Source organism: Diadema antillarum, unplaced genomic scaffold (assembly GCF_040938485.1).
Source record: "Diadema antillarum isolate AM-2024a unplaced genomic scaffold, OU_Dant_1.0 seq00001870_RagTag, whole genome shotgun sequence".
Classification (NCBI taxonomy): domain Eukaryota; kingdom Metazoa; phylum Echinodermata; class Echinoidea; order Diadematoida; family Diadematidae; genus Diadema; species Diadema antillarum.
Window position 1 is genome coordinate 462,663 of NW_027272539.1, and position 26,900 is coordinate 489,562.

At 37.1% G+C, this 26,900-nt stretch overlaps 1 protein-coding gene across 1 annotated transcript in view; it reads right to left on the reverse strand.

Annotated features, from left to right (window-relative positions):
• The window catches only part of LOC139712863 (uncharacterized), a 107,242-nt gene extending 84,702 nt beyond the window's left edge, over positions 1–22,540 (reverse strand). The window contains exons 1-2 of the mRNA XM_071624645.1: positions 22,427–22,540; positions 17,544–17,645 (exon numbers count right to left, since the gene is read on the reverse strand). Of these exons, the coding sequence (XP_071480746.1) occupies positions 17,544–17,645; positions 22,427–22,437 (113 nt within the window). The 5' untranslated portion in view covers positions 22,438–22,540. The remainder of the gene's footprint in view (positions 1–17,543; positions 17,646–22,426) is intronic.
• Positions 22,541–26,900: the final 4,360 nt, after the last annotated feature.

The following is a 26,900-nucleotide window of genomic DNA, read 5'->3' on the forward strand; positions in this document are numbered from 1 at the left end:
GTAAACTCTGTTACTATTGCAACATATTCTAAATGAGCAAGTAGGACCTCTACAGAATGGTTCATAAATTCTTACACTGCCATCTATAGGGGAAATGGGTGAATGTGATCACTCATAAAAAGAGATGACTCTAGACTCTTAAAAAGAAGGAAAGCTGTATTATAAAAAGCAAATTTTGAATTCAACAGTGAATGACAAAATATAATACAATAATGAGGAACACCTAGATATCAAATCAGATCACAAAAACATTTATGCTGTATTTGCTACAAAAAAAAAATTAAAAGTCTACACAGTAGATGTTTGAAATTTAAAACACTCCAAAATGCACACTGTATTTTACACACACACAGGTTTAAAAAAAAAGAAAAAAGAAACTGTGCCTGTAGGGCATGCATATTTCACAGGCTATCTCTGTGCATTTTGAAATTAACAAAACTGACCTCATTGTGTGACCGCTATACATGGAGACAGCGTTGATCTACACAACATGGGATGTATGCGAGAAATGGACAATGGCAGTAGTAGCCAATCGCTAGCTACCGATTTTTACGGAGGCAGTGGAGACTGTTGAGTGGGGAGAGTGTTGGGGGGAGGGGGGTGGGGAGTGGGGTAAGGGGAGGGGTCAGCTTCTCTTGGTCGTATAAATTGTATTTGCACAATTACTGTGTCATTTGTATGTGTGTAGAACTATTATGTGCGTGTGTGTGTGTGTGTGTGTGATAAGGAAACATCCTAGAACCTGCACTGTACAAGTACAACTTGCAATTGTACAAAGTGCTCTGCAATGGTGTACATACATCCAACCACTATTCTCCAATGTGAATGACGAACTCAAACTAATCAATCACCCAATAAAACCTAAATGAATTAATTACACATGCGAAGGGATGAGTAATATGTGAAGGGATTAAAAATCCACAGCATAATCTTAAATTGCAATGGACTTGATGGTAAGTAGCACTGCCTATGGACTGTGTACAGACGTATAATGGAGAGTAGGAAGAATGAGTGCGTCCCGCGAGATTTGGTTCGTAATGTGTCACGTGGAATGGAGCGAGTGGCTCCCTCGCTTCTCGTTCCTCATTACCCCTCCCCCCCCCCCCTTTCTTTCTCCCTGCGTCAGTCCACGGGGAGCAGTCCAGTAAATGAACACAGCTCTACATCCCCCAGAGTGTGTGCAGCAGCATTCAATGGGGAGATTCTGGGCTAATTATGGCAATGGGCTATGGCTTTGGAATAACAGCAACAGCGGGTCGAGAGAAACAGAGAAAAAAATATATATTTCTAGGGATAGACAGACAACAGAAGAGAAATAGGGAAAATGAGAGAGAAAGAGAGGCAATAGAAGACAAATAGAGGGAGAGAGGAAGGCACATAAATATAAGAGAAACAAAAACATCAAGAAGAGAGAAATACATTTAAAGAAGAGAGAAATATATTCAAAGAAGAGAGAAATATATTCAAAGAAGAGAGAAATATATTTAGAGAAGAGAGAAATATATTCAAAGAAGAGAGAAATATATTTAAAGAAGAGAGAAATATATTTAAAGAAGAGAAAAATATATTTAAAGAAGAGAGAAATATAGTCAAAGAAGAGAGAAATATAGTCAAAGAAGAGAGAAATATAATTAAAGATGAGAGAAATGTATTTAAAGAAGAGAGAAATATATTCAAAGAAGAGAGAAATATATTCAAAGAAGAGAGAAATATATTTTAAAGAAGAGAGAAATATATTTAAAGAAGAGAGGAATATATTTAAAGAAGAGAGAAACATATTTAAAGAAGAGAGAAATATATTCAAAGAAGAGAGGAAGAGAAACAGAACAGTAAGAAAAGAGGAAAGTAGGACCAGCACAGAGAAATGGAAAACTGGAAGCATATATTAAAAAGAAGACAAAGATAAACAGAGACAGCCAAGAACTGCACATTAAGTGATAAAATTCTTGAACCAGAGAGAAAGAGAAAGGAGGGTGGAAAGTGAATAGAAGAATAGAAGATATTAAACATCTAATGCAGACGAGAAAGAACATTGAGCAAAGCTGAGAAAATTTTAAAGGGATGGCATAGTTTTGTTTCAGATGGTGGATTCAGATTTTAACTCTTTGTGCGAAAATTAGAAACCACTTATGAAATATTAAGGAGCATCAATTACAATCCTATTAAAGAGGAAATCAAACTTTATTTGAAGAAAATCAGTTTTGAAATGGCTGAGATATCAGAAAACATGATAAAACAAAGTGGTTGTAGGGAAAGCTGGGTGCCACCTTCTATTAGGACCTCCTTGTTTTTGGATATCTCAGCCATTTCAAATCCAAATTTTATCAATTAAACTTTTAAATCCTCTTACAAATGTACCCTATTTATTATCTCACAAGAGGTTTTTATTATCTCATACAAAAGTTGCAAACCTGAAGGCCCATCTCAACCAAAACTTTACCATTCCTGAAGAAAGTGAGAGAAATAGAGACAGGGAAAACAAAGATCCCCCCCCCCCAAAAAAAAAAAGAATAAATAAATAAAATAAAATAAAATAAAATAAAAAATAAAAAAATAAACAAACAAACAAACAAACAAAACAAAATAAAACAAAATAATAAAAAAATAAAAAATAGACAAGAGACAAAATATATGAAGTGCTTGGAATAGAATAAGGAAATACAGGACTTTCAAAGAAAGGAGGGAAACAAAGAAAATAGCAAGATACAAGTGTAAGGAGGAATATAAACATATATTTCACAAAATACAGAAAGACAGATAGACACACACCTAGGGTCAGTGACCAAGACATCTCAGTTTTCTGATCGCAGATCGAGCTGTGAGACACAGACCCGAAGCGTTCACCCTGAAAAAAGGTCTTGTAATATTGAAAATCGTTGATCATCAATACGGAGCAAGGATACTTTGCTTCACTGGAAACACAGGCAGACAAGAACTCCCGAGTACTCACATCTCTTGTTTATGAATAGCAAGACAAGTTTTGCCCCAGTTCTGGCCCAACAGAAAGTGGCATTCTGCAACTATGAGTTATAAATGTCTTGAGTATATGGGGCTTCCAAAGACCCTATTTAAAAAATGTTCCACTGTACAACGCATTTTAAATACAAAGGTACAGTATAGTATTGGTGGAGGTGAGGAATGGGCTATTAACTTTTTGCTAGTTACCAAGAAACCACTTTCATGAAATAATACAGAGCATACCATTCTGAGAGGAGTTCAAAGTTTATTAGGTGAAAATTGGCTTTGGAATAGCTGAAACATTTAAAGACAAAGTAAAACACAGCGATCCTAATAAAAGGTGGGTCCAACCTTTTATTTGGATGGCTCTGTTGTGGTTATCTCAGCTTTCTCAAAAACAATTTTTATCAAATAAGCATTGAATCCCTCGAGGAACTACATGCTTTTTCATATTTCAGAAAAAAAATTATCATTATCTCACTTTTTAAAAAAAAATGTTAGAAACCTGAAGTTAGGTCTCAACCAAAACTATACAATCTCTTTAACACAAAGGCAAAAGTGAAAAATTACATAAACTTACAGGAAAACACTGACATACACACACAATATGAACAATTTACATATTCACCGTCATTTTTTTCAGATGGCAACAGCTCTGCTCTATAATGCACTGTGAGATATAAAGACTGACAGGGAAACTCTATCATGACTTCTGCGCCTGTGTGCTCATCTTGTAAAGCCTTCACGAGACCCTGGCAATGCAGCAATGTGTAGACGCAGACAGAGAAAGAGTGAAAGAAGAAGCAGGAGGGGAAAAAAAAAGCGAAGAGATGCGACAGAGATGATGACTTAAAGTCATCGTCATCGAGCCTGCTGCTGATTGCCGCTAAATGTGCTCGGAATCACTAATGTGTCTCTGCGGCTTGAGAATGTCATCTGCCGCAAGCTTCCAGTCCCCGTAATCTAAAGTGGATAATCGACGGCGGCTGGCACGTCGCTATCATGCATACCGCGTCGGCGAGGGACGCGATCCCGTGTCAACGAGCAAGGGGGCACCCGCTGCAGTGTGCGAGCGCGGGGCTGCACTACAGACTGAAGGTTCTCGACATTCTGACTACAATGGTAACAGTACTATAGTAGGGATACACATCAGTTCATAAACTAGACGTTTTCCATATCATCGTTTCCCACCCACTCTCCAGGAAGTAGGGTTGGGGACAGGGGTAATAGGTCGCAAACACACACTCAAGTATTTCATCCACACATACATGTAGTGAACAGGAGGGCAGCTGCAGCAGCATTGGTACTTTCCATGGGAAAAAAAGCTTTAGTGACTACACATTTCAAGACTTCCCTTTGTAAAAATCCACGTTCATGTCGACTTCAATCTAAAGCTCCAGATGTGACTTTGAAATGGAAATTGGCCATTGGACAAGATATTGTCATATTTCATACATCGTCTGATGAATTTCTGATTCTGATTGGTTGAAATCGGGGGCATAAGGTCAACAACTGCCCATGCGCAACCTCGTCATACCCAAACTACCTTTCTTTATAGTGTGAAACGGCCCTCATCATAGCATTAAACTGCTCTCTTTGCAGTACCAACATAGTATTCGTCCATTTACATGAATTGCAAATGTTCAGCTTCCATAGTGCAATTGAGGGACCTGTCACTCCTCAATACCTCTATACCTATCCCCTCACCCCCATCCCCCCCCCCCCCTCCTCCCACAACATTGTACCCCCTCCCCCCATCCCACTGAACAAACAAAACCAACACACAAAGAGAAGCAGGCATTCTATGCCAGGCATTGCTGTGGGTTGACAATTACATTCATATCATATTTCTCTTTGAAACATTCTTCTTATTTGTTTGAATTTCTGCAGGATCTTTCAAATGTTTGAAGTATAAATGGGAGCAAATGAGCTTTCACATCAGAAATCCTGTGTACCCCTGTTGTAATCACAAACTTACACATGAAATGACTGGTCATGGCAAGATTCTCATTTGGGGAGCAATTCCTAGTTTGCTCTTTAAAGTATTAATTGCATCATAATACACGACGTACTCAAGTACAGCATCTGATGTAAAAGAAAACAGCATCATACTATAAATTGAAGGTGCCTGGTACAAGACAAGTGAAAAAAGCAAAATTAACCTTTTGGGTCCTCTTGGCAACGTGTTCACATACACAGTCAATAGGATTTGGGATGTAGTGTTCCTATTAACCCATTGAGGATGAGTCCCAAGTATAACCAAGAAATACAATGTACTCAGGCAGGTGTCTATGGGAAATGCGTGTTGTAGCAAAATCAGTCCGTCCTCAATGGGTTAAAAGAGGGAGCGAAAAATGGCAGAAAGAAGTCTGTATCAAGACTACAATGTATTTCTAAAGAAGCACAGAGGGCTGAAACACTGACTTGCTGCAGGCTAATCTGCAATTAAGCTGCCCGAGCTGCCTCAGTGAAGGGAGGTGGTGAGCGAGCGCTATGAGGGCTTTTACACCGCAAACAGAACTCGTTTGTGATCAGATGTACCACAAATCTGAAACACTTTTCTAAACATGCTATACTGAACATTCAAAATACATTTAACCCCTGAATGCTTTGTAATTGGAGACAGTACTAATCTGAAACGCCTAATCTATTGTATAAACACTGAATGTTCAAATACAGAAATAAATCTGTATGGCAAACTACAAGTTGTACTAGCTGCACATGATATTTCATTCAAAAGCATGAACAGTATGTTGCACATAATTATATGCCATAAACTGTCAATCAATCAATTATAAAATATGAAACACTTTGAACAATGTATATTTACAGATCTGCACAGGCACATGCCTTTTATAATACAAGCACAATCTTGGAAGGTGAACACAGGGTCAAACTGCAGAAGGCTCCGCCTCCTCAATCGTGTGTTAGAGATTGAACAATGATATAGTCCACATGTGCACAAAGAACCCAGCAAAATGCAATCAGAAAATGTTAAACCAGACCACAATAAGCACCAGCTAAAACTAATTTACGAAATGCACGTCGGTGAATTTCATACACAAAATTGTAAATTTTGCATCCCGACTGAATAGTGTAATTGCACTCACACGCTCACATACAAACACACTCCAAACACACTCGGTACACAAATAATCACTTGATTGGCATTTAACATGATGAGAAGATATTCACAAACGAGCTCGTTGTATTAGTATGAAAGCCCTCGATGAAAAGGGCAGTTGTGAGGATGGAGTCACTACGTTTGTAGCTTCCCCTCACAAACAGAGCCTCAGTCAATGCTTCTTGTGGCATAAACTCAAATGGGTAATTCCATGAAGTTGGGGCAGTGTCCATGTAGCATCGTGATATTTGAAAAATACATTTCAGCATAACTCAATATTAATTATGCTATACATTTATTGTTTGTAGGCTTTACATTTGCATTGAGGCCACACATTTTCTTGGAGACTTTGTGCCATTCAGACTCAATTTTGATGAAGTTATTAAACAATATGTAACGGTGTCCTGTAGCATCGTGACGTGTCCATGTAGCATCGTGATATTTTGAAATTTGGTCTTAAGATACAAATTATGGCAATTAGCTTGACTAAAATTTGATGCAATATGCATATTTACTAGATTAGTCAGATAGCTAAATATCTCAAATTTCCTGTACACAGTTTTCATTTTAAAAGAAAATTACAAAATGTGTCACGATGCTACGCGGTGTCCTTTTTTGTTACATTTGGTGGACACTGCGTAGCATAGTGACACATTTTGTAATTTTCTTGTAAAAGTAAGACTGTGGAAAGGAGAGTAAAGATATTTAGCTATCTGACTAATCAAGTAATTATGCATATTATATCAAATTTTGGTCAAGCTAATTGCATTAATTTGTCTTTTAGGACCAGATTTTAACTATCACGATGCTACATGGACACATCACGATGCTACAGGACACCGTTACATTTTTTTTTAATAACTTCATCAAAATTGAGTCTGAATGGCACAAAATTTCCAGGAGAATGTATGGTCTCAATACAAATGTAAAGCCTATAAACAATATATGTATAGCATAATTAGTATTGAGTTATGCTAAAATGTAACACTTTGTGCCCCAACTTCATGGAATTACCCAATTGTATTCACTATTCAATCTACTGCAGCATGCTACACAAAGTAAAATGTGTATGATGATTCACAGAGAGCCTATGAAAGTGAGACAAAATGTGCCAAACAGAGAAAATTAATAAATCTGAATGTGGGTACAGTGCAGCACTACTACTGTACTATTACTACTACTACTACTACTACTACTACTACTACTACTACTGCTATCACTTTTTCAACTTCATTTGTATGGCACAATATGCCTGGTTGACACTGTTTGCTGACTTTTGCTAGTCACCTGAGGCGAACAACAAGGGCTCAGCCCACTACAACTCATTATCAATGATTTACAGCTGAGATAAGGGCGATACAGTAGTGCTATAATATTCAATTTTGTTATATCACAAGATATAACAAATTTGACATTTGTTTGTTCTTTAAATAAATAATTTGTTCATTCACAGAAATCTACAATATCATAATCAATTTAAGAATCATGTTTTCCTGAAGGTTGTAAACAAGATCAACCCCCCTCCTTGTCAAAAAATGACTATCTGAATTTATTTGATGTTGGGGCTTTTTTTTTTCCTCTCATCTTTTTAGGTCCAGAATTGGACATCTCCATTTTCTTTAAAAACTTTTCTGATAGCTCACGGAATATAAAGATTACCATATTCTCCGGCGATAAGGCCACACTATTTTTAATAAAAATATAGAAGTAACATCAGGGTGCGGCCTATACGCTAGCACAAGCAATAATCATTCTTTGCCACTCAAGAAGCACCTAACCAACACACATTTATAATCATATGGGACTGTGCAATGTGCCAACGAGCAACACGATATCAACCACTGTCTACTTCAGGTTGGAAAGTTTACTATGGAATATTGCATAATGATTTAGCAGAGTGCTGCTCCTTTAATGTAATTTGGATAGGCTATCCCTCTCAATCCCTCTCTCTCTCCCCTCTTTCTCTCTCTCTCTCCTTCTCTGTCGCTCTTTCTCCCCTCCCCCCCCCCTTATATTTCTCTGTCCCTATTCCCTCTTCTTTCCTTTCAGCACACTGACTTACGAGATTTTGTGCATGTGGGACTGGGATTAAATCTAGGAAGACACTAATTAGTCTGGGCAATGAACGCCATGGCAACGCGCTACCACTGGGGAGATCTCCCTCCCCGTTTTGATTTGCGCGTCCCACCGATTTTCTCCAATCATGCCCCATTTCCACCTAAAAATAGCGCCTCCTTCCCACTATCTCTGTAAAATCCCTCCTCCCCTTCGACAGGTGCCAGACGCGGGGCAAGCCGCGAAATCGGGTGACGGATTGCGCCGTGATCCCCGTGCCCCCGATACGTTGCGGCAGACAAAAATAAAAAAACAAACACACAAAGAACAAAAAAAACAGAGGGAGCTATTAACATCACCTTGAAAATAACGCTAATTAACTCGTGCTGTTTAAACAGTTGCTCCATTGTCCGCCCAATGACAGCATTCATATTATGGGACAACACGCATTCATAGTAGCTTGTTGTGATATTTTTAGTTGGAACATTCAGGCAGTAGTTTATTTATGGTTCACACACATACTATGTACAGCACTCTTCCTCTTTTCTCTTCTCAATCTCACACACACACACACACACACACACACACACTTGTATTGGCCAATGAGAAACATTTCATGAACGTAAAGGGTGGTAAATCAGCTCAGGTTGGTATTTTAAACAGGTCTGCTTCCAAATCCAAAGGTACCAGGTTTGATTCCCCAAGTCTCACTGAGGAATACTGAGTGCAATCATACCGTCCCCTTAAAGGCATAATTTACCATTTGCAGATGAAACAAAAACCCTGCATCAGTACTTGAAAATGTTTCTAAAATGTGAGTTAGGGATAGAAACAACCAATGTAAAAATTTGAATCGGTAAGATCGATGTTAAGTTTTGTTAAATATACACAATGTGAACAATAGTTATATTGTACAGTTTATTGAGAAAAATACAGATGTCTCCTTATATTTTAGACTTTATCGCGAAAATTTTATATGATATGATGTTTTGTGGTACAACAGACCTACACATATGCATCAAATATCACATCTTGAAAATTTTGGAAATCACTGTTCCCAAAGGTAAACAGAACCTTTAAGTATGAAGAGATAAAACATGTAGTCCCTATTATACATGTAGGACATGAAATGGAGGTGTGTGAGAGAATTCTCGTCACAACTCATAGTATAGCATGTAAAATATCCCACTTCATTCATTCTTCCCAAAGAGCAGGGTGCTAACCCAGTAAAGTGGCCAACAGGGGAACACCTACCGACACAAAAACAGTGCATTTACTGTCAAACGAGGAATGTTCGCATGCATTTTAATTTCGCGAATTTCACAAGCGGTCACATGCGTGAAAAAGTTCTCGCCTACACACTATGCATTGGGTGCCAGTGGCAAGTCGCCAAAATTTCATGCTGCGAGAAAGGCCGTCAGCTCCAATTCGCAAAATTTTCATGCCGCAAATACATCGTGTTTTACAGTATCTTCAAGCATGAAGCCTGCACAATAAGGGAAAAAAGAAGACTACATTATTCATTTCACCCTATCAAAGATCGGTGTTCCCACCATCACTACCATTACAAGTAAACATGCCAATGTGTGTCTTCTTGTATATCTCTCATTCTTTATCTGTCATTCCCTCCATCATTTCTTGAGCATTTTAGGGGCCATCAACCCTTGTGAGATGGAAATTAATTATCAAAACATATTATTTGGAGAAATAATCAGATGTGAAAAAAAAAAACTAAACTCTTCTTTGGAATAATGATGATAATAACAACAACAACAACAGTAATAATAACAATGATAATAACAATGATACTAATAATATCTTTCACCACGCATGAATGAAAGCATAAATGTGTAAGTGGCATCAGTTGTCTTAAAATAATCACTGACTTTAAAAATGCTAAAACTAGCCAATAATAGTTTTGTACGTCCATCAATTCAATGTGTTTTAATATAAATTTAGGTTGAAAATATAAAAGGAACCCACACAGCACATGACATACATGTTCATTGAGCTTGCGCTATATGTACATCAAAATACAGTTATACATGCCTGTAGCATGTTTCTCTGAACTAATTGTTTGTATTAAACTTTGTTGCCAAAAATACCCAACAGTTATGAGAGTTAATCACATTACTCAAGGTTACATTCATTATAATGGGCTTGATATGTTAACCACTGCCTCTAGCTGGGCTCTTGCCAGCTTAAGTGAAAATAAATCTACCACAATAAATACTTGATATTAGGGGGGATGGAGAAAATCCTTGATTTCGTTTGAATTTAGTCATCCTCAAAGTCTTAAAATAGAGCAGCTTAGACCACACAATCTGTAGGAAATGAAACATGAAATTATGAAAACGAGTTCATGAACTTAAATATTCATATGGTCCTGGGTGGAAATACGTAGATTTCTTTATTTTTCTGTAGCACTAAGGCGTGCATGTTGTTTCTATCAAACCTGGACATGACTTACATGTATTGCATCGTTTCACTCCTAAAATGACCAGTTTAAAATCAAAAAAAAAAAAGGAGAAGAAGAAGAAGAAGATAAAATGATACATTGTACTATCACAACAATTTTATTTTCCCTTCAAACACTAAAAACCTAATAGTATCTATACCACTTTTGAAGCCCTGCATTACACAGAAGCTACACATTAACCATTTTGAACATAGAACGAATGTGTGGTTATCTAGTACAATTATGTTTACAGTACCTTTATGCATTATAAAATAGTGCACCTTGTACACTGTAGCGGTGGTTACAAAAGTTCTTTTCAAGACAAACAATAAATAAGCAGATCATGAAATACAGATTAGAAGAAAGGAAAGAACAGGTCGATACTGTAGATTCCAGAATTTCGTAATCAGTCTCCCCTCAATAGGTTGTATGTTCTACAATGCACAACTGACAATTCATCAGACAAATTAATGATATGCTTTGCAGTACACTCTAAAACTGAATATAAAATTCATGGAAATTTAAAATATTTATAAACATGATTTATGTCAAGTTTCCAGATAATATCCACCCACATTGAATACACAGACTCTAGCTAGGCACACAGACAGTGCCGACAAGAAGTATCCTTCATGTAGGGACTTGACTGATTAAAAAGTTTGTGAAGCCTCGGACAATGGCACGGCCACTCCACAATGGGCCACAACGGACTTTGTGTCGGCCGAGCGGGTCGGAAGAAAGGGCAACCTGCCAGGTCTATTGTCCACCACCAGACGGAGAGTGACAGAGCCGCTCTGGAATGCAGGTAACCCATGCACGCTTCCTCATTTTGCCTTTATATCACCTACTGGTCCGCAGTTTCAAGAATACAACATAGACCTCTACATCGCCTTGGGCCACAGGTGGGGTCGTCTGGGGTTCTGTCATAATGGCAGCGAGTCATTTTCCTTGCAAAAGTCATTTGTGTCCTCACAAACAAAATAAATATTTCTCACAAATTTTTTTGCCATCATGTTCTCTTTTTTTTTCTTTTTTTTTTTGGTACTCTTTATAACTTCCCTTCAGGATTCCATGCCTTCCGCATTGATGTTGAAGTAATGAGTCATTTACAGTATAATCGCTGGTTTTGATAGCGGCCAAACTTGTCATCCAACTCACAAGTGCCATCCGGATGCGATAATAAAATGCTCTCGTTCACACGGCCATCAGCATTTAATCAACACTTTGGAAACTTGTACAAAACACACTCAAGATAGAGTTGATTATACAGTTTCTTTTGATAAGCGTATAATGTTGCTTTTAATTACCTGTTTTACTGTTTGTGCCACATTTACTCATCAATGCACAGAGCTAATTATATGTATTTTACCATCAGCTTGTTGCTTTAAAGGCAATCTCCATACAAAATGTACCATTTTCAAGGTGCTGACAAGAATAATAAAAGTTGTACCAAAAGCCAGACACAAGTGACATCGAGTATAATACAGGTAATAATTGTAAAAAGAAAGGGAAGTAGAACTTTGAACTTTCAGGCATTTTCTCTGCACACATGATGAAAGTCCGAAATGACAATGATGTCATAATCGACAACTCATCTATTGGTTCATACTATACAATTGTACCAAGTACACAAATAATACAGTATCATAGATGAGCTCATGAATGTGTTTGGTTGATGAGTTTGATATTGAAAATCTCTGACCTCTTTCCTCCTATTTAAAAGTCATGGCTGCTACGTAACATTGTACATGTAGTTTATTTATGAATGAATACAATTTCCTGCAAAGGTTCAAACGGTTCCATGGATCAATCAGGAAGATATGAAGAGTTTGTTTGCAAAAACCGATAAGTCCATATTTGTCAAATGGAGATATTTGCGATTAAAGGTAAAGAAAAATAAAGAGAATAATAAGAATTTTTTTGCTTCTTTTGACCATAACTTCAAAAATGTACCTTTTTGTGTAGTGACCAATTGATACATCATTTAAAAGGTATTATTTTGTACTTTATGACAGATACCGTACTTCAAAATCTTCAAAAATGGACTTATCGGTTTTTGCAAACAAACTCTCCATATATTCATCATGGCCAACAATGATTCCCAAATCAGGGTCAATTTTCCACATGTGTACACGTAGTACACATGTACACATACAACCCTTGTACATGTACATGTCATACAAATGTATTTCACTAGGTTTGTTATAGAGAGTATACACTGTAGTCTTGAAGTTTTCTGAGTCTCCTAACAAGGAAGACTTGGCAGCTCTGATGTATCCTCATCAAACAACTATTGTGATCAACCCTCCCTACCTCCATTACTGAGTCATCAAAACCACTAAGGCTCTCTATGATGGCACTACAAGTACAGTACAACTGTACAGGTTGTCAGACAATGTTTATCATACTCTGTACAAGTACATGGATGCACAATGCGGAAGGACTACTACATGAATTAAACTCAAAGAGAATTATTGAAATAGTTGTACTACTGTAGCTTTCAATATAAACTGCTTTCAAGAGCTGTGGCTGCTACACTATCAATAAGTAATTTTATAGACAGTTGTAGTCACAGTTTTAAAGTTTAGAATCCCTCCCCCCCCCCCTCCAATTATCTGGATTAAGAAACAGCTTCTGACAATGCTTGAATTTAACCCTGTGTAATTTGTAATAAACCTACAGTATAGTAGAATGTACTCTTTTGAGTTATTTTTCTTTGTAATATATTATGCAATCATGATACAAGAACATACTGAACTCTGAGTGGTGTTACATCATACACGTACAATGTAGCAGGCAGGTACTGTACAGTACTGTACAACTTACCAGACCTAGATCGTGTGGATAATGCTCGCGTAACAAACTACACTGTACACAGTGTCATTGAACACATCTCCAACTGTGTGAATGTATGCAGCTTCATTTCAAGCCACCATTCTTGTTTTTGTATCTAAACCCGATCTCTGAAAAATGCACCGGAAATTCAATTCAAAGAAGACAAGGTAGAAACGGGCAATTTTTTGCACGGATGGCTGATCACACTATTCATGCTACAACTGCATGAAGAATTCTGCCATCACAAAACGCTACATTGTACCTTTTAATACACACGTGTCAATTATGCAGTCAGCTCAGTATCAACCTCGTAGAGAACTTGAACACATTCTCAAAACCAAGGATACAGTTTTAAATGGACACTTGGCAGAACAATAGGAGCTCATTCACCACAGAAAACGACTGTAGTAAAAAGTACACCCCTCTCCCGAAAAAAAAAAATGGAAATAATTATTAAAACAAAAGAGAAATATTATAAAGATACTTTTGTTCTCTTACCACCAAAATGGAGCTCAGCCATTTTTTGTTCAGACTGCATTCTCTTTTTTTTTTTCATTTCCCAGTATAAACAGGATTAAAGTTTTAAATTTTATAATCTGTGCAATTTCACGCTTCACTCCTACTGAACACACCTCACTGTACTGTATAGCCCAGTTCAGACAAACACATAGGGTGTTTCATTCATACAGTAAACCTCCTGAAGAGGTACATACAAGTTTGTACAACGTAGTACACAATGCACTAAATAAAGGAACAGTTACCTGATACACTGTTATTGTGCCAGGTTTGAATATGAAACGAACAGCACATCAGAGGCCCGTTGCATAAAAGTTACAATTATGGTAACTTTGCCATCCAATGGTAACTTCCATGGAATTCTTGATTTTGATTGGCTGTTGAGTATTGTTGCCATGTAGTTACCATTGGATGGCAAAGTTACCATAATTGTAACTTTTATGCAACAGGCCCCTGTTATGATGTGGTCCACAACCATTGGGTATTTCATACAAATTATAATTAAAAAGCACTTGTTGGTTTAATAGCAAAATTCATGCATTTTGTAACATATTTTGAAATTTCATGTTAATTTTGGCTTTTGCCTCAGAAAATGCACTTTGGAAGACCAGAACCAGTAATTTCCAAACTTTCGTTCCATTTTTTTTAATTGTTATTCAATGGTTTACCTGTTACCAAAATTACTAGAGAGAAGCAATTTTAACAGAACAATCTGAATCACAAATCATTGAACATTACTTCATTTTTTGTGCTCTACACATGTACATTTGTAATACATAAAGTCACATTGGGAGCATATAAATGCCATACAGTGCAGGCTACCGATATCATACTGTGTGTATCAACAACTTCTTGGATGGTAAAATACCCTATCGAGGAGCCATGGTGACAGAAAGAAAAATGAATACTAAGTACTTGATCAATCCATTTTACAAGAAGCAGTGGATCTAATATCTACAATGTATAGTACTATGATTTTCCAACTTGTGAAAATGCTTTGTATTCCGAATGAAACATTTCAGCAACTTGTAAATTTCACTATAACTCGTCAACTGGTTAAATTTGCTGAAATAACTGATTGACTTAATTGTCCACAATGGAAATTTTTAGTAATTTATACATTGCATCACAGCAAATTATACACATTTAATACACATTATGCTAGTACACTCAAAGACAACAGTACAATGCAACACAAACTTGGACTGAAAGCGAAACATATTGACATACAATAGGCCTACATTGTATGTACTGTATAATGTAGGCCTACACCATGGATCACAATGTAATACACTATTAAAACCGACATTAACCAAGTCTAGCAAGGACTATCACTAATATCAGCACGTGTGACCACTGTACAATTATCAAGCCTATTGCCGTATCCACCTGTATTAAATTTACATTATTTTCTGAGATATGAACAATGTGTGCTTGAAAGTACGCAGTGTGATGCACAGTCCCTGCTTTTTGACAATGTAATATTTAACACTATAATATCATGATGACTGATTGCATATCATGTATAGCTCTGTTTGTTCTAATTGGAAGAGATTCAACATACAGATTCTGCATCCTCTCTATAAAGGTAGGGAATCCCATTTGCATGCCTTAATTGAAGAGTTATATAAATACAGTGGTGTGTTGAAGAGAGTATCATTTTAGAAACTCCCATAAAGTATTGAAAGTGGAAGGTAACATTTAGTACATTTTTATTGACCGTTAGATTTTGAATTGAATTTTTTTTCGGGGCTCACCGTAAATTCCAGTACATTACTAGGCTACCTTTGCAGACCCATGCACTGCATGTGTGTCCATCATGTATATTTTGTGAAGAAAGTTCATCAAAACTTACAAACATTTCTATAAATAGCATTCTTGCCACACACTCTATATGTTATTACATCAGCTCTTATACTTTTAGATTTGTGTTTATAGATCACAAATACAGAAGAATGCAACAAAAAGGATTAAGTGTGGCTGACACACAGAACTACTAAGTAGTTGAATTTTGTGCATTATTCAAATTGTAGATAACTGTTGACTTCCAAATTTCTCAGCAGTGGCCTAAACAAGTCCCCTGAGGTTCATATTTCATGTTTTGCTGCATTTTGGGAGGTCTGTAAAAGGTACCCCCTACCTTTAAGTAAAGTTTAAAATGAAAACAAATGCATCGCCACAGCGGTCAATATTCAAGTACGGTCTGTAATTAGGTGTAACTGCAGAGAGGTACAGATGTACTCTTGTGAAACGGGGGTGGGAGGGTCATTCTAAAGGCAGGGTACAAAATAATCAGGCATGCACCACTAATTGCCAGGGATTATAAAATGAGGAGAAATTCAATTCTTATTTGCCCACTGAACTGAAGAGAAATATACACAAACAATCTACACTGGGCACAAGCAATCCATACCAGTCAGAATAATGAATAAAACAGGTTGAGCTTTTGGCCTTGAATTCTATTGTACACACCTGCATTCCACAGCTTTTTATGTACATTAGAATGAATGCCACATATGGCTAGCAACAAGAACACCACCATCTTGATATATTACACACTGTATGTGATTACCACCAGGATTCAAGAGGGCATTTGTGTGTGTGTGTGCATGTGTGTGTGTGTGTGTGTGTGTACCTCTTGTCCATAGGGAATGACCTTCTATGGCATTAAATGCACTGGACTGCTCAAGAACCTCATACACCTGTACAATAAAATGCGCACATTACATCCTTCTTCAAATGCAAAAATGCATACAAAGCAGTGAAGAGTTTGGACACTGCCAGTAAACAATGCAAAACCCCGAGTTCAGCGTACTGTGGTCCAAATGATTCAATGCATGCTAAATGTTTGCACTGTGTACTCATGTACAACTGTGGTGTAGGCCTACATTGTACTTCTACTCCAGTATAGTACATCAAAATAATATTTGCACAAAAACTCATTGTTCCATGGGCACAGCTTGCAAACTAACCAGTCTGCACAATGATTTAATTATTCACCAGTTGTTTTTCTCTTTGCTTTGTATCTGCACTTACTGTGTACTGTATCCGTAGTCCACCCATTATCAATTATTCAACATTTATTTTCTCCACATATTTCTCCTGTGCCTCTGAATTCCTCAATACAAATGTAAATCAATGAAGAAACACAAACAAACACAAACAGACAGGTTCTAACTGGGTCTAGTTGTACTATGAACTGGAATGGAATAAGGGTAGGACAAAAACTACTTGTTTTTCAATAACTGGGACTACATTAGGTCGAGCGTGTATCTAGACTTGATATTAAAGGCAAAACAGAGGGCTCTAGGCTCTGTATGTCCAGACAGTCCAATATGTCACCATAAAATAGACCCCCAAAAAATATATTTATAAAAATAGTTTTTCCACATTACACAAGAAGAGTTCACCCATTCTCAGGAGGAAAAAGAAAGGGTTATGAGGTGTGTCTGAGTTCAGACATTTATCCCCTGAGGACACACTGATTTTACTTTTTTAAACACGCATTTGATTTTCCCCACAGATACCCACCCGCATGATACACTCAGGACTAGTCCTCAATGGGTTATTAAGAAGAAGAAATCAATCGTCACTCACACTTTGGCAGTCGGCGGAGGTTCCCATGCCAGTTCTCCGGTGCGTAGGTTGCCGTACATCGGCCGCTGCGTCTTGGGTTCGATGATCTCCACCCATTCTATCCTGTTGAGGGCACAATCAGAAAAATCAAGAAGGATACGTACAATGTAGACACTGTAAATATTTAGAATGACTCGCAGTATTATACAGTCAGCAGGGCTCAAAAGTAATTCTTTTAATCTGGTGGCCTGTTCAGGCTAATATAACTTTTAAATCTAACATTTTGATGCCCCCCCCCCCCCAAAAAAAAAAAAAAAAAAAATGTATTGGCCAGAAATGAGAAGAATCTTATCAATTCATTTGGCACCAAGGTTGCCCACAGGACATGGGCTACCAACAGCCCTTTTGGAAAGTTGGCGGTCCAAGATAACTTTCTAGTGGCCTCAGGCCAGTGTTAATGCTGAGCCCTGTTTAGGAAAAGCAGCCAGTTATTTTCCCGGGGGAGGGGGAAGGGGAGAAAAGGAAAAGGAATTTCCATCACCCATGTGTATGGTTGTCATTGCAGGTGTGTCTACAGTCACCTGGATTACAGTGCACAAACATTACAAATTGTAAATCTGACCTACATTTGAGCAAAGGGGCAGGGCTGTAAAAGAGTTACACATCAATATCACTATCAGGAAGGTTCTACGGTGAAGGCCTACAACATGTTGACAACAACCACAGAGAGTCTCGTGTGTGAAATTAACCCGTTGAGGACACTTTGATTTTGCTACAGCACGCATTTCCCATAGACACCTGCCCTAGTATACTCCGGACTCGTCCTCAACGGGTTAAAAGGTGAAAATGATTCTCAAATCATCAATGCTTTAATTTTCTCTTGCCATAAAAAACAAACAAAAAAACAAAAAATAATGAATCTACTCATTATTTCTAATTCTACAGATTCACTCGAGACATGCAAAAGTACAAAAATTACGAATATTACATGTTTTCTGTAGACTGTCCATCAAAGTACAGTATTCAACAAAATAAAAAAGATATGAACACTTTGTATGTGATACATGTAAATTATCCACAGTTGTTAAAAGTCTGACACTTTATAGCAGACATGTTTGTTGATATTAAGTCACAGACACTATTAAGCAGGCATCAAGCCATTATTCCCTGTATAATGTTTACTGTATAATGTTGGATCTATTTTTTTTTTTGGGGGGGGGGGGTGGCAGGAAAATCATATCAACCAAGCTGAAACAGTTTTCATTTAAAGTACATTATGAGTCTGCATATTTATCATTATGAATGCAGATTTATGATCATAAATTTGATTCAGCCCATGCCAAGGCAATTCATTTTCAGACTGGTCATGTGATGAATTACGCCAGAATGTCACTGTGCACATGACTGTAAATAGTGCCCCCCTCAATCGATGTTTGTTGTATAGAAAAATTCCTTAGATTAAAAAACAAACAAACAAACAAACAAACAAAAGGCACAAGCAGCCTGATAATTCTTCATGTGCCATGTTCACACGTATTCCACTCGGTGGACGGCGTGCCAAGTTCGCATGATATTCTGCTCAAATACACAAACCCGCCCAAACCTATCGATAAAACGCCAAATGCCACGATACAATGGAAGTGTTTTCTCAAGATTCCATTGACTGTCGCACTGAGCTTTAGTTTTATGTGGTGATTTACTATCAAGCAGGGTTCCCACCCGGGTTTGGAAGTAAATTCTAAGATTGTCTCATTTTTTTGTGCGCTAAGCCACATATCTACAATGTACAATAATGTAGCTATACTAGTCATTTGAAAGAAAAACAATCAGATCTGTCATACAATTTGCACTAAAGCAAATCTTTGCATTTTCTCTACAAGTTTGCTCAAGTACATGTCCAGGGGGACATGAATTTATAAAGTTACACAGATTTCAAAAACAGAATGTTTTCCCATAGCATGTGACAATGTCTCACAATGATGCAGCACACAGGGGTTTACGCCATGGCACATACACAGAGAGTAATAGCTAAAGCATGCAAATCACACAATGTCATGACTCCTGATGTTTCTACTTGACTCTGAGAGCACACTGATGAACATCACTCAGCAATTCAGCTTCAAAGTTCAGAGGAGAGTCTAGTATCTTAAATCTACACTCTCAAAACCAGGTTTGGATTTCTTTAAAGGACAGGAACAGGTCTAGACACTAGGTACAAGATGTACAGAGCCATCTGTGCACACAGTGTACAACGTGTCAGCATTCAAGATTCCCACGCTTGATGGCATAGGGTGTACATACGAATATTAACCATTCACATCCTATTACATGTATGAATAATGGTAAAGAATTTTCTGAATGCATATCATGTACTGTAGCTGTAATACAGAATCTAATGACTGTACACATGCTAGAAATTGACTGTAAAAGTGGATATTTTCGCGCGACTAATTTTTCGCGCTCAGCCGGATAAGAAGAGTTTCGCGTGTTTTTAATTCCGCGGTAGGAGGACATCAACTACAGGATATGGCAAGCAAAAATATTCGCGTGCTTTTATTTTTGCGCTAGTTTCCGATTGCGCGAAATGCGCGAAAATTTCAACACCGCGAAAATTTCCACTTTTACAGTATTATGCAACAAGCCCATCCATAATAGGATACAAATATACCCACTACACTCTCTCACACACTGCTACTTTAATACACTGTCAGAGGGTTCTCTGTTCACTGTTCATGACATATAAGGTCAGCCATGTACGTTTTTGACAGCAGTGCAAGGTCAGGTCAAGGCAGTTTCATGTAGTACTTCTCTCCCTAATTTATCTATTTTTATAATATACTGTACATGGGTTTTAAAAAAAAATCATTTTTAGACATAATGTTCCTTTAATGATTTATAAAGTGGGCTCTCAAAGAGAACCCTTGATACTGGTGTAGGCCCTACATGTGTTGTTCATATGTGTATTATCAGTGTGGACACCATCCACAATTACAGGTGTATACTACATGTAGATCTTCATTTATACAGACATATTATTTCCTTTTTAAGAGAAAACAAAAGTTATCACGTTTCACCTTGGTGACAATATAAAATTGATGCATTATATCATGTGAGCCAATATTTTCCTGGCTGTAAATTTTGTGAATATTTGTAAACTCATGAAGTTCTTTAACAATCAATTTATAAACAAGTGTCATGTAATGCACTGCACATAGTTTTATGGTTTGCTTTTAAACTTTCCAGCAGTCATATCATTTCAAAAGATAACAACTCATTAGATCGCATTTCATTCCAGGAAATTATCAATGGGTGAATTGTACATTATCAGTATATCAACAATTCAAATAATAAAGAAAGAAAAAAAGAAGAAATCACCAATGAAGACAGAAAAAAACGTCACATACTGAACAATGGTGAATTACACGGTAGATTGACTGTAACTGTGGTTTAGTATCCTCTTGTAATTTACAGTCAACTGTACCTTCTGTTTTGAAACTATTACTGATAAAATGAAAGTGAAGATCAAGAGTGAAACCACTCATGCATAGTGACAGTGAAAGACCAGATCTAGATTCTTCAACACTAAACACTGCCTCCACCAAGCACTGCCCCCCCCCCCCCACACACACACAAAATACAAACAACACACTTGTAAGCAAGCTAATTCAAAGTCTATGCCTTAATACTCTAGTGTGAGATAGACCTCATTTTTTCATTCAGACTAATAACTTTCTTACCCTCAATTAACAATTAGTGCCTACATACTGTAAAAGTGGATATTTTCGCGCGACTAATTTTTCGCGCACAGTGGGGTAAGAAGAATTTCACGTGTTTTTAATTCCGCTGAATCAAGACCTTCAACTACTGGAACATATAGCAGGCAAAAAAATTTGTGTGCTTTTATTTTCGTGCTAGTTTCTGGTTGCGCGAAATGCACGAAAATTTCAACACCGCAAAAAATTTCCACTTTTACAGTAGGTGGTCTAGTTGGAGGGTAGATGGAAATACTATTTCTAGCCATGTCCAGAGATTGTGGGAGGAGGGAGTACAAAGCACCATTGCCAGGAATTTGCACAATGTACATCTTAGATCATTCTTTGCTAGCTTGTTGTTTTTTTAAGCAATATCCTGCTCATAATTTTAACAGCTCTAGGGTGCGTGAGTGATGGGCTACTAAATATGAGATTATCAAGTAGCGTTAGACCTAGTAGTTATCAATGGGTAAACTTGGCCTAGCAGGTAAACTTCACCCTTAGTGCCCTCATTATTAGTTATTAACACTACAGTACAAGTGACTTGCTTCACGGAATCCCTAATTAGTATTAAAATAATAAAGTTAACCATCACAGTTACAAAATGTCATAAACTCATATAAAACTCCTCCGAACAGACAGATTTTTCTGTCTACTAAAGCACTAACGTTAATTAGGTCAGGTGCTGCTAGGTGGGAGACTGAATGTCTCACATGATGTGAGGGAGATGGAGATTCACCTCTAACGACTTTACCTTAACGTTTTTATAGATTCTATTTTGCTTGTTCTACACACAAAATGAAAGAGAAAACGTTACCAGGCCCTACTTGTATAGTGACTATAGACATGCACAAAATACACAAAGTCAGGACTTACATGAAAACTGACATTATTTCCAATCTGCTACCTCTAAATTACGATCAAAACAATTCATCCGACACGTTCAAATCATTAACATTTTTTGTCGAAAGAAAGAGTCACACTGCACGTTGACGGTGGTGTCTGTCTGTCTGCCGGGATAGGAGTGCAAGTGAAGCCAACACTCACACAGAAGCAGGGGAAGTATCGGGTCACTGTCGCCTCCTCGGCTTACGAATGGTCTGACGCCAAAATCAGAGCGAAAATCACACAATTCATAAAGGCAATACGTACCTATCGGTCATGACTCCTACACGTCAGTATAATATCCAATTATGTATCCGTTTTCCACGATTTATTCGTCCACAATTAGTTCGAGAAAGAGATCATTTTGGACACTGCTCGGAGCTTCTCTTCCGCCATGTTATTATGGAGATTGACAATAATTAAACTGTTTAAACCGCAGATGGCGCTATACCATTTGTTGAATGTATGGATAACACGTACGGTTGCGAAAAGACATTTCGCTCATGAACACGCCCATATTTCAGATACTTCTCCACACACGATACATGACTACTGTTTGTTATTTCGGTGATATGCGTGAGAGATTAAACTAAAGACAGAAAACGCAAATTGACAGTGAAATCATCAGAAAGACTAACACATAGATAAAGACATTTACATTGATGTCATTCACGGAAATTTCTTACAACTTCACTTAAAACTAAACGGTAAACAAAACCAAAAAAAAAAAAAATCATGTATATGTAGCGAGAAATTGAAACCTAAGTGTGTACTGAAAGAAACCGTATAGGCATGGTAGGCCTACGCGGAGATTAAAAAAAAAAAAACCAATACGATATACTATTATATATATTATATAAATATATATATATACATATATATATATATATATATGTATATATATATATATATATATATATATATATATATATGAAGAGTTTGTTCGCAAAAACCGATAAGGACTTATCGGTTTTTGCAAACAAACTCTTCATATATTATTATAATCAATTATATTGATAAAATGTAATGATTGATACGGCATGATATGTGTGTGTGCAAGGAGAATGCTATGGTTATTTCGTTTTTAATACCTTCGCAATTATAAATTAAATCGTTCATATTTTGCATGAAAATGGATGACGTGAAAGTGATTGACCAAAATTATATATGGCGATAGGCAAATTTCACATCGAGGGAGTTTTAAAGTTTGCTGATGTTTATCAATTTGCGATTCCATAATGTTTTCCGATGATTGGGGTGCAACCAGCCGATAAGAGAATTGCAGAATTCTAATCATAATCAGATGTAAGATAAGAAATTCCAGCCTATCTGCCCCTGTGCACTTTCAAGCACTGTCTTGCACGCACATTCACCACCATCACACATCAGAGTTTATTTTCCCCTGCAGCTATCTTCGCAGCAGAATAAGTTGTATTATTTAATACGTCCCTATACCTTTTCCTCGCAGGACGGGCCGGCCATCTTTTCAAGCAATACTTGATACAATGGCCACGGCCCTCTGCATTATCGCTTCTTACATATGAAGGGTTTGTTTGCAAAAACCGATAAGTCCATTTTTGAAGATTTTGAAGTACGATCTCTGTCATAAAGTACAAAATAATACCTTTTAAATGATATATTGGTCACTACATATAAAGGTATATTTTTAAAGTTATGGTCAAAAGAAGCAAAAATTTTCTTATTATTCTCTTTATTTTTCTTGACCTTTAATCGCAAATATCTCCATTTGGCAAATATGGACTTATCGGTTTTTGCAAACAAACTCTTCATATATTGTTATTGTAATCCCTGCTGCATAGACATGCATACTGTAATATGATATCATTAATTTCCTTTTCTATCGTTGTTTATGCAAGTCAAACGACTCTGTTTCAAATATACTTTGTATGTTTCCCATGTTCATGATTATGTATTTATGTATATATCGATTTGCAGAAAATAAAGTATCTATCAAACAAACAAACAAATTTATGAAATGTAAAACTTTTCGTGATTTCGTGAATAAGTACTCGAAAATCACTAAAATTAATGTTTGATTCAAGCAGCTGCTGCCAGACGAGTGAGGGTGTCATCGTCTATACCAAGGTTAGTTTCCGCGGCTGAACCATAGACACTAGTTATATTTCACTACGTGTCTTTATTCAACAACAACAAAAAATGGTTAGAATTCGGTGTAAAAGTGACCTAGCATCAAATTACTGTAGTCTTGTAGTAACCGAGCATCAATGATTTTTATTGGTAAAGAGCTTGCTAAATTATCCACCAGACATTGCCAGAAACATAATTTTGATAATAAAACAAAACATTCTCATGGGGAGTTGAAAGTTTATGACACGATTTGCCTCTTTTTCTTTGCGCCTATTCGATAAAAGAAAAGTGAAATTTTAAGTATGATCTGGATAAAACTTAACACTTGTTTGCTTGATTCAGTTCTTTATTTTACAAAATAAATTCTTAAAGTCAACGGGAACATGGAGGGATATTGTCCTGCGTACGTCGAATTCAATAGCCAGTGCGGGAGTGGGTTTCAACACTGTCTTCAAAAAATGCAGTGTTGTCCATTGCAGTTTGTATCGTTTTGTAACAGTTGCCCAGTCGTCGAAAAGGTGAATGACTCCCAATAACAATAAGCCAGTTCGTGTTATAGCTCATGTACACATTGGTACAAAGTTTACCTTTCTTTTGTCTCAGTTGGTTAGGCACTACACTCGTTTTCAAAGCGGCATAATGCATAAGCTTGCCCGACGTAAAATTTATGGAATCCATGTTCAAACAAAGAATGAACTCGAGTTTAGATCAGATGATCAGAATACTCATTTTATAATTGACAATTTAGCAGGCATCCATTTCATTGTTTTGTAAATGCAATAACAGCTTATTTCCTTTTATATCGCGAAATACCATTCTTGCTGTCAGGTGGATGTGCTGGCAAGCACCATAGAAAATCGATAAGGATCACAAGAATAATCATCGCTGCATCACAGATGCTTATCTCAGTGAATTTACAAACCAAAATGCCTTTTGGTACCTTTGCACAATGACCTTTTTCTGCTCATGCGCAAAGTGGAATTACGAACTCCACTGACCTGACCTTTAGTCCTATCCTGTGTGAATTCTTCCTCCCCCCCCCCCCCCCCCCCCCACTCAATCCCTTCTCACCCAATCCCCTCCCAAAATAGCTGTTCAAATGCTATGGATGAATGTATGCCCAATTATGTAAGCCCTTTAGTCCCAACCTTTTAAGTTATTTTTTTTTTCAAAAATGGTATTGCATCAGGCATCGATGAGAGCACTGAGCTTATTCTTTATTTAAACATGCCGCAAAAGTTGCAGGATGGGATCGTATAGATTTGGTGAGACCTGGCTTCAAGATTTTAACTTTTTGGTGCGATAATGAGAAACCTCTTCTCATATGAAAGTATGAAAGAATTTGTAATTCCACGAGGAATTCACTGTTTATTTGATGAATAATTTAGCTTTGAAATGGCTGAGATATACAAAACAAAGCGATCCTATATTGCTAATAGGTGGGACCCACCTTTTATTAGAATCGCTTTGTTTCACTTTGTTTTTTTAAACCTCATCCATTTCACATTAAATAAACTTTGATTTCCTTTTGGAATAGTATGCTCTGTAACATTTCATGAGCGACTTCTTAATGATTATCTTACTAAAAATTAAAAGCTCAATCCTCATCCCCACTAATACTATACCATCCCTTAACAGCATTTGAGAGTTTGTTCGCAAAAACCGATAAGTCCATATTTGCCAAATGGAAATATTTGCGATTAAAGGTCAAGAAAAATAAAGAGAATAATAAGAAAATGTTTACTTCTTTTGACCATAACTTCAAAAATGTACCTTTAATTATGTAGTGACCAATATATCATTTAAAATATATTGTTTTGTACTTTATGACGGAGACCGTACTTCAAAATCATCAAAAATGGACTTATCGGTTTTTGCGAACAAACTCTTCAATAATGATGTATGCACAAAGTCTATTGGAGTGCGGGAATACACCGGGCATGGGTTAAGAAGGGTTGATGGAAAGCAAGTATTAGATAGAGCCAAAGAGATTTTTCTCCTCCCCACCACACTGGGGAAAATCTCTTAGTTTGGATAGAGCACAGTGGTAAAAAAACAAACAAACAAATAAACAAACAAGAAACCAGCCGACAAAAGAAAAACGAATCTTTTGAGGATGACCCCTCCATGTCACCGTCGGCAAAATCAAAAGACGGGATGGTGCGTCGACCGACACAAGCGAATTGTCTGTCTGCGAAGTTTCCCTCTATACCCAACGTCTGGCGTGAGTAATAAATTCTCTGTTGAGTTACAATGGCGATAACTGGTACAAGCCAAAGATAGTTGCCTATACGATCTCTTTTGGGACAAGCCCATTTTCTCGGTTCACGTAGGATCAATATTGAACATTCAATACCTACAGCCAATTTCCGCTCGCTGTCCACTAGACCGTGACAATAGTCTCAGTCGGGAGTTTGGGCTTTTCTTTTCTTTTTTCGCCCGCAGGTAAAACGATTTATCATTTTTCAGTCTGTTATTGGCTTCATCCTATGACTGGGACTGTTCCTGTGTCAGCTCTGTCATGGTTCTTTCTGATGAAACATTATTTGTTGGTTCCTGCAAATATAAATTTTAACAATTTTTAAAGGAAGAGACAAGATAATGCAGCTGGTTCATTCGTGCTCTATGATAG